Here is a 13674-nt window from a genome sequence, read left to right as displayed (position 1 = left end):
CCCGTGTGAAGAACGGACATTTCAGCTGGTAGTGCAATAGTTATGGATGTTCATATATGTGAACTCTTTATTACGAAACATTCCAGTGCGATTTTTTTTAAAACTCCTGTCTCCCTCTCCCACTTCAACTGTTATGATTGTGCATCCTACACATGATAAACAATTTTTAGTCAGTAGCAGTTACAAAGTACGAGCATCAATCCTAGAACTTTATTATCAGATTTTGTAATACTTCGTAGCGAAAGTTACATATTTGTATTAACTAATAAATAACAGTTGAAGAAGCGTTCATCACTTGAAATTATGTTCATGGATTTTCAAAATTACGGTATTTAGAATTGGGAATATGCAACGAAGCAACCGACAAAAGAACTGTTGGCTAAAATTCATTTAGAAGTGCTTTGAGTTCTCCGAAAGAATACTTTATTGTTCACATTTAATGTTGCACGAAGTTGTAAATTTAAAAAATTCTGACAGAAGTTGCTTAAATTAATAATTGGTTTTCCACTCACACTACGATTGTGGATAATTATATTATACGATGTTAATGAACTATATCGACAAAACTCACAGCAGAAGAAGTGAGTTTCATTTCACAGAGTGAAACTATGATAGACTTCCCAGCTACGCGAATTCAATACTCAAACTTGAAGTAGTTCGTTTATAATTACTTGTTGCAGTACATTAAGATCAAAAATAGAACCTGTTCCTCGGACGCTGAATACATATCAAAAAGCCATTAGTTGCTATCCCTTACTATTTTTTCCGTATCGAGGTTAACATTAAAACCGAAAGTGGCAATTTATGTTTGTCAGTTCCGGTTGAAATAAAAATAACAAAATCTGAGGTGAAACGTATTCTTGGTACTGAATCTATATGAAAAATGTGGTTGTCACTGTTTCCATTTTATCCTTTCTGCGATCTGTGTTGTAACCAAAAAATCGTATATTTTCACCATTTAGTGTTTAAACAGATAGGTAATATTTGAGACAAAACTCATTGAATCTCTGTCAGTAACAGTGTTTTTGATATCCCTTACCGTTTTATCTCTCTCTCTCTATCTATCTTTATATATATATATATATATATTGAAACTAGAAGTACTAGTAAATTCCAACCGATTTCGATTTCGGTAGAGTGTTGTGGGTGGTAACGTTATGTTCTCTTGAGACGCTGAATCGATTGTTTAAAACAAAAAAAAAAAAAAAAAAACGTTATCTGTTACATTTTTTGTGCTATGACAATCAACGTTAAAACCAGAAACGGTTGATTTCTATCACTTCCAATTTAAACGGTGGTAACGAAGGAGATGAAACCTATTCTTGGGACGCTGAATCGATTGGAGAATATCGCTTCTCGATATCATTCATTGTTTTCACTCTATGGAAATCAGTATTTAAACCAAAAGTACTAGTAAATTTCAACCATTCCCGAATTTGCTGAAGTGTTGCAGGTGATGATGGACTCTCAGTGGATTACCAAAAGCCGCTTTTCGCTATATGTTACCGGTTTACACACACACACACACACACACACACACACACATATATATATATATATATATATATATATATATATATATATATATATACAGGGTGGGCCATTTTAATTAATCCACGCAAGTATCTGAAAAGTGATAAAACATAGAAGAAATTTTTGAAGTACACGTTATATATTGCTAAGGGGGAAAACCAATTCCGCCAAAAGTACCCCCCGCCCCCCCCTAAATGGGGGTAACGGGGGGTAACTTTGAAATGTCAAATGGGAACATGGGTCGAGTAATACCTCGTTCGAAAGGTCTTGGAAAACTAAGTAACGCTGTACCAAAAGATGTTTCATATTGTGGACCAGTTTCAAAATGGCCGCCATGATATGGTTCGGAAACTCCAGTACCCGTAGTATGAAAACCATGGAAGGTAAATGAATGGAACAAAATTGAAACACGTAAATATCATAGGGCATATCGAATGATATAATCCCTGTGATCCCAGTGGCCTCCCTGAAGGGGTCTTGTGGGCTAACTTCAAAATTTCAATGTCCGACCGGACAACGGTTTGGGCGTAAGCTTGACCTACCCAATGCTGTTTGGAAGGCAGACTTCATGCACAGAGAATTGGTGCACTAAGTTAACGCGGATGGCCACAGTTACATTTTAATTAACTATTAGCATTGATGTCATATTGTGAGCTTGAGGGACGAAACGGTGTGTACGTATATCCCCGAAATGCTTTCTGAATAACCAGCACGCATTGCATAAAAGTTTCTCTTTTTTTGGTCACTACAGCGTCATCCTTACAAACAAATTTTTCAACCACACCATATCTATTTGTAAGGTTAGCCTTAATTTACGAATTAAAGTACTGTTCTCGTTTGAACTTTCACTTTACTTTCCACCCCACTCACATACAGAGCACAAGGAGAAATTATTTTGCAGGACTTGGATTTCTCTCTATACATTATGGCAATTTTACTATAATATTTTTATCTCTGTCGTATCATTCTCGAGCCTTGAAACGCCTCCGTGATTTTCCTATTTAATTTTCGTTATTTTCATTTATGTCTAACCGTATTCATACTATGGGCACTAGACGTTTTCTTAGACAGTCACCATGTCTTTGCGATCATTTTAAAAACGGTGTCTCATGTCGAAAATTTTCTTACAGAAGCTGTTTGATATTAATTTGTCTATGTAACGTGATGTTACTCGCTTCAAGCTGCTATTTGAAATTTTCAAGTTGGCCCCGGATACCTTTCAGTTGGCCCTTGGAGTCACCCCGACAACACCTCTCGATGTGCCTTACGTCAGTTAGCTACTCCAGATTTTCTTTTGTTGATTTATCTCCAATCGCTTTCATACTACGGGTACTAAACCTTTTCTTTGACACGGATACTATGTTTCGGCGGCCTTTTGAGAACACTGCCATTTCACATCAATCGTTTTCTCCTGCAATATGTTAGATTTTGCAAGATTTATCGAACGAGGTACCACTCGACTCATGTTACTATTTGAAATTTTGAAGTTAGCCTTCAAGACCCCTTTAGGGAGGCCACTGGGATCACAGGGACCACACCGTTCGATATGCTCTATGATATTTACGTATTTCAATTTTGTTCCATTCATTTACCTTCCATGGTTTTCACACTACGGGTACTGAAGTTTCCGAACCATATTATGGCGGCCATATTGAAACCGGTGCACAATATGGAACATCTTTTGGTACAGCGGTACTCAGTTTTCCAAGACCTTTCGAACGAGGTATTACTCGACCCATGTTCCCATTTGACATTTCAAAGTTACCCCCATTTAGGGAGGGGGGCGGAGAGAGGTACTTTTGGCGGAATTGGGTTTCCCCCTTAGCAATATATAACGTGTACTTGAAACATTTCTTCTATGTTTTATCATTTTTCAGATATTTCCGTGGATTAATTAAAATGGCCCACCCTGTATATATATATATATATATATATATATCATCGATGTGCCTCGAAGAACTGCTATGTAACATTTTTGTCGAAAATGAGTTATGCCGTGCAAATAAACGTGAAAGTTGTCAGGCAGCGTCCCTTATAATGTGATAAGTGAATATTCAATTGTTTCGCCACAGCAATGTGAAAGATTGAAATTAAAGGCTTCAAGTTCTCATCACGTACGTATTGATCCTCTATGTGCTGATAAAGGCGCGAAAGGCAAACCGACGTGTGTTACGTAAACACAAAAATAGTAATATAATATTGTTGAAGCAGGCTACAACAATGTCCAGTGCATAAAATACGCAGAATCAATTTCATTATATTTTTCAAGTGTTTCCGTGTATATCTGGCAAAATTTTAAGAGTTTGGAATGTTTTCTGCTTCTCCTGAAAAGTTGTGGTTTTAACACATAGCGGTTCTTCAAGGCGCAGTGACGATATATACATTGCGATAAACGTGAAAACCGGAAACAGTTGATTTCTACTCATTCAGTTTGAACAGAGTATAGTCCAGCATATGGAACCTCATTTTAGGACTCGGAATTGACTGAAAAAAAAAGAAAAAAAAAACTTTTCTGCGAATGGTGATATGTTCCCTTGCTAATTCGATTGCAGAGAACAGCTTGTCACTATCTATTACGGCTTTTGTTCTACGTTGAAACCAGAAATGGCTAATTTCAACCACTTTCGGTTTGAATAAGAAATTAAGGGAGGAGGTGGATCCTATCCATAAGATGTTGAACCTATTACAAGAAACCATTTCTCGATATATCTGCGTTTTTACTCCAATACCTGTTGACAAACAGACGGACAAAGCCGTTCTATAAGATTTCCGGCACGTATGCATGGCATAGTTTGGAAGTCCAATGAGAGAAAAAGTTCATATGTACCTGTGGCGAAAGTGCATAACTTCAGAGCTAGAGCTGTCCAAATTCATGCAAAAGCTAAATTTCAATACGCATTATCTCGAATTCGAAAAACCACGGAGTGACGGTCCATATCAGCGTAAAGGCAGTCATGCATATGCGATCTAAAAATGCTTATTTCATCAATACGGAATGGTTGTCCAAAAGAATTCTCAGACATATTCTCAACAGAAATCTTAGATATGAGGGGTACTGGTAAAGATTGAGCCTTACCAAGGAAAAATTGAGCATCGAAGCTGAAACTCCCATACTATTCCACATATTCCTCTAGTAGGTCAATGCATTTGCGACATCTGTCGTGCAACTTTTTAAGTTCTTGTAAATAGAAGTAATTTGTCTGCTGCTGTAACCACTCATCTGTAGCATCAGTTGCTGCTTGAACACACTGAAAACGGTGCTTTGAAATGTTCGGATGGTGCTAAGTTAGGCGAATAAGGAAGATGAGACAACACTTGAAAGCCTAGGGTGGCCAATGTGTCATGTGATTCAGATGTCACTTGTGAGGAGGTATTGTGCTAAAGCAGAACACATTTGGAGAGCTTAGCACGACGTTTGTCTGCCATGTTTTCGCGCAACTTCCTCAAGAGACCACAGTAGTATGCTGCATTAATGGTTACACCCACTGGAAGATAGTCCACCAGCAGAACTCCGTCCTTATCCCAAAAAATTGTTGCCATTTGTTTCTGTGCAGACTTCTGCACACGGCACTTCTTTGGCTGGAGGGAAGAACTGTGCTTCCATTCCCTAGACTGTCCTTTAGTCTTGGGATCAAAACAATAGATGCTCGTCTCATCCCAGTTACGAGTTTCTCCAAACAACCAACCTCACTTCTTGCAAAATGTTCCAAAACTGTCCGCGAAGTTTTCACTCCTTCCTGCTTTTGTTCCTTCGTCAAAGTTTGGGCATCCACTTTGCTGCAACCTTCCTCATATCCAGATCATTATGAATAATAGTACCAACTCTTTCACGTGATATGCCCAAACATGTAGCAATCCTTTTGGCTGATATTCGACGATCTTACATTATCGTGTTCTGGATGGCTTGCATATTTTCGGGAACAGACAGAAGCAGGTCTGCCACTGGGTTTCGCAATTTCAATATCAAAATGACCAGTTCTAAAGTTTGCCACCCAGCGTTTGACAGTTGTATATGATGGTCCACAGTCCCCCAAAGTTTTTCATTTCATTGTAGATCTGCGTCGCACCTTTCCTTTGAAGGAAGAGAAACTTCATGACGGTCCTATGCTTCTCTGGACTGAAGCTTACTAGAGGTGCAGCCATGTTCACTTCTGAAATGAAAAGGATGTTAATTATCATAGAACATTGCATTTTGCAACATAGTCTACACATATCCTGCCCTATATATCTTGCTAATTTCAGATTCCTAGCTCATTTTTTTGTGGTAAGGCTCAATCTTTATTAGCACCCCCTCGTATGCTCTGATTTCAAGGTGAGATCAAAGTACGCAGAAGGTAAGCCTTGATAACCCTGGATACGAATGCTTCGGCGAGAGGTCAGAGACTGCCAGCACCATGACCCCTCATGATCGGAATATGTGTGGCGATGTTGCGTTTGACTCTTACGACAAAAGAAAACGTGAAATATACTGTGACAAAATACATTGCAGCACATGTTATTCCGAGCACGAGGAACCGTGGAGCTGGCGAACCCTAATACTTCTGCCTTCCCACCGAAGCATCCCGTATCCACTGTTGTCAAGGCTTACCCTTTGCCTACTTTGGACTCACCTTGAAATCAGAGCGTATCTGAAAGTTCTATTGAGAGCAAGTCTGGAAATTACACCCTCAAGAGAATCCTTTGCACACCCTCTGCAAATTATATGAATTTATTTTTTTGCGTATGTATGACTTCCTTTACGCTGATATGGACCGCCACTCCACGGATTCTCGAATTCGTTTGTTAAGATTTAGGTTTTCTACGATTTTGGACAGCAGCAGCTTTGAAACTATGTACTTTTCCCCACATATGAACTTTTTCTCTTATTTTGATGTGAGGAATCAACTGTTACAGTTTGTCGGTATAATTCATAAACACCCTGTATATAGACATATACAGGTTGGATCGTGTATATTGATATGTCCTTCTAACTTTTAAACTACTGAACAAATAACACTGAAACTTTGTACAGTGTAAATATTGGGAAGGAGACGTTATCTAACAATACCAACAGGTTAACAGAGTTGCCAACCCAGCATAGTTATTTTTTTTCCAAATAGCACTACGTCACATTGTTACACGTTTCAAATGCATATAGGAAACGAAATTTTGCAATACCACTTTTGATGTCCAGTGTAGCAAACTAAGGATGCTATAGTATCACAAATTACAAATTTTAAAGGCTTTTAAATACTTCAGTAATAAGGGAAGTGAGACGGACTTTGCAATGTACATCCAAAGTCCTTATGATCATGATTATGATCTGACGGATTTCAAATGAATAGGAACAAACTTACAACCAGTGGTGCTATTCTAATCTTTAACAACCAGTTCTCTCTCTCTCTCTCTCTCTCTCTCTCTCTCTCTATATATATATATATATATATATATATATATATATATATATATATATATATTGATATAATAGGGTTCCCCACCAGGAAAGTGCCATATTTTGAGGAATGGTTGGCCATGTCAAGCAATCGATCAAGATATCCATGAAAAGGCCACTTTTTTTTTGTACACATTGCTTCGAAGGTACACATCTCGAGAACTAATGAAGACACTGGAGACATTCAAAAACGTGTTGCAGATAAGTAGTACACGTAATAGGCATTAGGGGTCGTTCACATATTACGTAATGATGTTTTTGATCAATTTTACCTCCACCCTCTCCCTTGTCACACTTCGTAATGCAAGGCTGAACCTCTCCCCCTTTGTTACGTAACGCTTTTTGATTTTTTTCACCAATTGTTTATTTTGGGGGTTATCACAATAAAAAAAAAATAATAATTTTAATGGCAGAATTTTTCATTACAAAAGTTGCTTGTATTTTGAATATATTTGTCGTGTTTTTTCGCCAACAAATTAAAGTTTTAGAAACTGGTAGTACCGTAATAATATTTTAACCACATAAGGTTGTTTAAGTAACCAGTCTTAGTTTTTCCATACTGTCGTTTCCCCAAGGAGATCGCACCCAACCTCTTAGGTCACCGATGATTGGCATGAAGGAAGTGCTGTAGGAAGATGCAGGTGAAACAGTATCTAGAGAACTGATATTTACCTCTTTTTTCTGGAATTCAGAATGCTTTAAGTATTTGAAGTTTCCCAGTGTCGGCGATACAAAGAAGTTCTCTTTCTCGTAGATCACAAATTCGACGTGGCTGCACACGTGAAGGAGCAGGGATATCTCGTTTGTGAACCAGGTTTCGGCTATGTTCTTTGGACTTCAGTTTACCCCTTTTCAGATTATTGTCCTAAATCAGTATCAGAATGCGAATAAGCTCTATTTCCCTTGGGAAATTCAAATCTAAAGATACAAAATTCAGTGAATATCCGACGAATTCAATTTTTAATATATTATTTTGCTTGGATCGTTCTATTGCGGAAAATATTATTTCACGAAAAAGAGTTTCTTCTGTTTCATATTCGAAACTCCTTAGAAGAATAGAGTGGGTAATGATCCAAATCAAAAGTTTTAAATCTATTCTCAGAAGTAGCGATGCGAGTGGGAATGCGAGGGCAATTTCAAGCGGTAGTTGCGAGCGCTAACAACTAACTCCAGAACAGTGTGCATCGTAAGTGCATTGCGGCGATAGTCACAAAACAAATCTTTATTGTATTGTAATGCGACAGGGTTTGTCATCAGTCATGCTGGTGTCTAGTAGCGTCTTCAAATCCCTTCTGCATGATTCAATTTATTCAGGCTGTATGTTCTCAGTTTTCCAAAACAATATAAATATTTATTTATAAAAATGAAAAGAACTGAATAAAATTATTTGTTTAAAAGATTGCATATAAACCTGAGAATAAAAATAAAGATTACAGAAAAAAACACGTTACGTAACAGAGACGTTAACTCCCTCCTCCCTCGTAACTCCCTCCTTCGTAACGCAAGAGCGAACCTTCTCTCCCCCCTTGCCGCGTTACGTAATATGTGGACGACCCCTTAGATGCGTATCACATTCATTACATTCACAAATCCAGCATCCCGGACAAAATCCTGGAATTCATATTCAAATTTCCATCTGTCCGTTCAAATTTCTGTCTACCCATTGAATTGAAACAATTGTAAGTTGTTTGTTTTCACAACAACACAAGCGAGCGGGAAAAGTACAGAAGTGTTTTCACGAATTTGTTTGGCTTCTTTCTTTCACTCTTGGTTAGGTCATGCGTGTGTGTGTTTATATCTGGGTATAACAAACGGTTCTACGAACTCGGAATATTTTAACAACCGGTTCTAGCGAACCGGCTGAATAGCACCACTGCTTACAACTAAGTGAAAATGTGACTTCTTTTTCAGAAACCTTTATTTCGAAAAACTGCTTACATAAGTACCTCATTCAGTTGCACCTATGGTTCTCACAAGATGTGAAGATAATAATGTCGTTTACTACAATTTGATATTTCAAACCGTTTTGGAGGTATGGTAAACGGTAGTAAGGAAATGAAATCTTTGTTTTACGTCCCATGCATATGCCAATTAGGCTAAAGGAAATGGTGACGATGAGAAATGAATGAAAATGAAAATGAAATGAAATCTTTAAGTTTAACGTCCCACGGTTATGCCGGTTAGGCTAAAGGAGACGGTGATGATGAGAGATGAGTGAAAATGGTGGAATGAAGAGAGTGGGAGGAAACGGGAGAACCCCGAGAAAACCCACGAGCACGGTGTTTGTCCACCACAAAGTTCACTTGGCGGGGGCTGGGATCGAACCCGGGACCCCAAGCACCAGAGGTGAACGCTCTACCACTGAGCCACCGCGCCTTCCTGAAAAATGAATGAATTGGTGAAATGAAGAAAATGGCAGGAAACGGGAGAATCGCAAGAAAACCCAGGAGCACGGTGTTTGTCCACCACAAAGTCAACACGGCACGAGCTGGGATCGAACCAGGGACCCCAAGCACCGGAGGTGAACGCTCTACCACTGAGCCACCGCGCCTTCCTGAAAAATGAATGAATTGGTGAAATGAAGAAAATGGGAGGAAACGGGAGAATCGCAAGAAAACCCAGGAGCACGGTGTTTGTCCACCACAAAGTCAACACGGCACGAGCTGGGATCGAACCAGGGACCCCAAGCACCGGAGGTGAACGCTCTACCACTGAGCCACCGCGCTTCCAAAGCGCTAGTGAAGTTAGCAGCACTGTTCAAAATTATGAAATTCCGAGAACGTGTCCTCGTTGTATCTACCAAAAACTATTGTTATAATGTTACAGAAGCAAAGTAAATCAAGATTTATTTTTAAAAATTCCCACCTCAAGGTGTCTTTTTTTTTTTTTTTTTTTTTAATCATACGAGTTTGATTACAGGGGGTATTCTATGGGATACAGTGTTTTAAAATTGACGCCAAAATTAGAGTATCTTCTTTATTTTATATCATTACACTTTCAATGAAGCGCGTGTCCTAAGGGGGAAGAGGATTCAAAGATTTTCCGTAAACCTATATCTCCTGTGGGAAGAACGGGCATTTTGTCTAGTTAAATTTCCGTTAAAAAGAAACGTACAAGGCAAGAATCTAATTCTAAAAGTTCATCTTAATTTTTGACATAATATACTGATACACTTATATTAAAATTTCACTTACTCTTCAGAAAAAAAAAAATACTTCTATTGTACAGTTAAAAATAAGCATATGATTTTTCTGTTTTTATTTATTCATTTAGAAACTGTGGGCAGTTTGTGATCTGGCCATGAAGCTCATCATGTCTAAAGAAACACACAGTTCACTGGTGGAATATCCTTCGGAACCCTTGATCCCATCGAAGTACTTCAAACCGCATGAAGATACATTGTTTTTCAATAGTAAGACATACCTTCCTCCAGAATTGCAGGTGATAACACCAACTAGAAGCACAGTTACGAATCGGTCGCGAGCGCTTGGATCCAGTATAACAAACAAAAGAGTAAGTAATAGTACTACTCCTATATTGTTTCACTTTGTATAACAAAAACAAAACTATATATCCTGTGAGCGTGGTTTTAAGAAAAAAAAAATGCGTCAGAGTGAAGGTACTTTTTTGGTGAAGAAATGGCGGTCCTTCGGGTAGAAATTTCCGGAAAGTATACATAACAGTTCTGTCTTGTGGTATGGTTTGCAGAAAAAATATTGTTAGATATTAAGCCTGTCCTGTGCTGACAGAGTTTAGTCATTACTTACAACCTACCTTCATATGAAGGGTAAGGAGAAAAAACAAGGAATGTCCATGTATGTGATTTTTCGGGTGCTTTGTCTTATCTGTTGGTGACTTTTGGTACTATTTGACTGTATATGCCATGCATACGTAGATGTAAAAATGTCCATGTAAAAGGGGGCAAAAGATGTAACTAACCCTATTCTTCTTACGCGGTTTTCAATATTAAATCGCAGTTTTCTCGAAAATCCAGTTTTGTGACATTCCTTCTTTTTTTCCCTTACCCTTCATATGCATTCCCTCTCATCTCTTGACCTACTGAGATATTTCTTTTCCTCAGGCTTCCCTACTGAAAATTCTTAAAATATTTCCTTTCTTTCCTCCTCTATCTTCTAAACTATTGATCCTATGAAAAACTGTATAGGATTATTTTCGTAGGTAATTTAATATAGTGTAATTTTGTACTTGATTTCTTTTCCTAGTACCAATAGTTTCTAACAAGGAAAGTAATTGGGCTCGAACAAGTGAATACGAACGAAAAGGAAAGCATGTGTAATGTTAGCAGTTCGGAAGCAAACAGTGATGTCCGTTTTTCTGCAAGATGCTGTAAACGTCCGCAAGAGCAGGGCAAAGTAGAGCACGTGCCATAATTACAGGGCGTTAGCTCCCATAGCTCACGCTTCATCAAACTTTGCTATGGTGCCCTGCTTGATTTCTTTAACTGTAGTGTACGATTTTCTTTGAACGCAGCCGTGTTTTGCCGTTTCTTTGCTACATATTGTAACACGCATTTAATATTGCTTTTTGTCTTCATTTTTGGGTATCGCTGCAGGAGGCTTTTTTTTTTTATGAGTTGAATCCGCGCACATGATAATCCTCGAATATGTTCTCTAGTGTGGCATCAGTAAACTGTACTGTCGACACTACACCTTTTCAGCGATGGTTCCTATTCACTTTGGCTACTTTCATTGTCTCTTGTAGGACTTACAGTGTCATTATACGTTCTCACTTCTTCCTCTTCATTCTCTACAGAATCTTCACCCCTGCGCTCTAATGTTCGGAGACTTTCGGATGGTAACTGATTTCCATATTTTTGCATAATTAATTCTTCCAGAAAACATGCAAATGTCTCATCTTCCAGACCAATTCCTGCCTAATGACGGCATCGCACTTTCACCCCAACCAGTCGCACTACATTCATTGGATTGATCACCACCCTCCTCAACATTTGACGTCTCTCTACACTTTCAACCTTTCCTCACGCGAAGAACTAGCGTTTGCAGCTTCACTGTTGGAAGTAGTGTAGCGGTAGACATGAGGTGGGCTCTCTCTGCCCCTGTGCAGCGCCATCTATTGGTGCAATTTTGCACCACCTTGCAGACAAACTGATATCACCTATCGCTTTAGGGGTACTAACATTATTCATACTCTTATTCTCATGCGTATTTTTTCGGTCGAACTCACGTACTTTCCTTGACGGTCAAATGCGCACAAATACGAAAGCATGTGTAATGTTAGCAGCCCTGAAGCAAATAGTAATATCCGTTTTTCTGCAAGCTGGTGTAAACGTCCGCAAGAGCACATGCCATGCTGACAGAAAGTGTATAAATTCTGACCCCAGACCATTTTTGCGGAAACGTTTGAGTGGATGGAAACATCGGCACACACGCATCTCATTATTATTTGAGGCACACATGTTGAATGAAAACGTATTGCCCCAGGGGACCCCGTAGGGTTTCAGGCAGGGTCCACCTTACAATTTTCAAATGGTAAGAGGATGAGGTAGTATATCGTTTAAAATGTATTCTGAAAAGAAACAATCTGCAACAAGTCCCAAGACTGTATGCGCACACTATGCAAAATGGTGGTCATAGACTTTTTCATGACAACTGTGTTGACATTTTGTACGAGGTGAGCGTAGACTCGGGATTTGCTTTATCTTGTTTCTTTCCACAATACCTTTCCAATGATATACTACTTGATCCCCCCCTCCTTACACTTGGAAATTTTGGTTGGGCCCTGTCTGGGACCCTTCGGGTGACCCTGGGACACATTTTTTTCATTCAGAATGTGTGCCTCGTAAAACAATGGGATACGTGTTCGCCTATGTTTCCATTTACCCAATTTTTTCTTTGCCGAAAATGGCCCGAAGTCAGACAGTATAGACGCCCTGTAATTGGAAAAACTCCGGAATTCGGAAAATTTCGATGTCGGAACAAAAATTCCGATGTCGGAATAATTCCAGAATTCGGAAAAATTCCGATGTCAAGATAATTCCGGAATTCGGAAAATTTCCGGAAAGTGAAATTTCCGATTCCGGAAAATAAATTTTCTGGAATCGAGATTCCGGAAAATGTTGTGCATCCCTAATTTAAACCTCTCCACTGTTTGCCGACCCCGCACACTTGGAAACTTTTAGTATATCGTGTAGAGTGGGGGCCAGGGGTAACGCGGGCGGACGCCGTCCTCCACTTCCAGAAAATATCTGGCGTCCCGCGACTTTCTAAAAAAAAAAAAAAAAAAAAAAACGGCAAAGATAGACATAATGCGTCCCCCTATCTTTTCAGATCCACTTTTACCGCTAGTGCGAACACCCCTGCAACTGAGCCAAATTTCAAAACTACACCTTTTATTATTATTTTCTATTTTTCCTTCGTTAAGTGGACTTAAGTATTATTTAGATTCGATTAGTCTGTATTGGATTTGAGTGAAGCGTCACGTTCATCTGCAAGGCTGCAAGGAACGTGGCTCTACACCTTACCATGGGATTCAAACCACATCAGGTCCCGCCGGGAATCAAACCTGAGTCCTATGCAAAAGCGCGCATGCTATCCGCATAGCCATATGACTGAGCTCGCTATTACTTATATATATGAATAGTTAATGTTTTTACTATATTGTGGTAGACCGTATTTTATGAAACAATTTTATTGCTATAACTTACCTTGTTGCACTTCTTTTCTCATGCG

The 13674-nt window shown here is 38.9% G+C and overlaps 1 protein-coding gene across 6 annotated transcripts in view; it reads left to right on the top strand.

Moving 5' to 3' along the window:
* LOC145674318 (sister chromatid cohesion protein PDS5 homolog B-B-like) overlaps positions 1–13674 on the top strand; it is a 271993-nt gene that overhangs the window by 221525 nt on the left and 36794 nt on the right. For all 6 annotated transcript variants that reach the window (XM_081744213.1, XM_081744214.1, XM_081744217.1 and 3 more), the window contains one exon: positions 10238–10477. In XM_081744213.1, coding sequence (XP_081600339.1) covers positions 10238–10477 — 240 coding nt within the window. The remainder of the gene's footprint in view (positions 1–10237; positions 10478–13674) is intronic.

This window comes from Thermobia domestica, chromosome 17 (assembly GCF_964235325.1).
Source record: "Thermobia domestica chromosome 17, izTheDome1.hap1.1, whole genome shotgun sequence".
NCBI classification, from domain to species: Eukaryota; Metazoa; Arthropoda; class Insecta; order Zygentoma; family Lepismatidae; genus Thermobia; species Thermobia domestica.
This window is presented reverse-complemented; position numbering and strand designations above follow the sequence as displayed.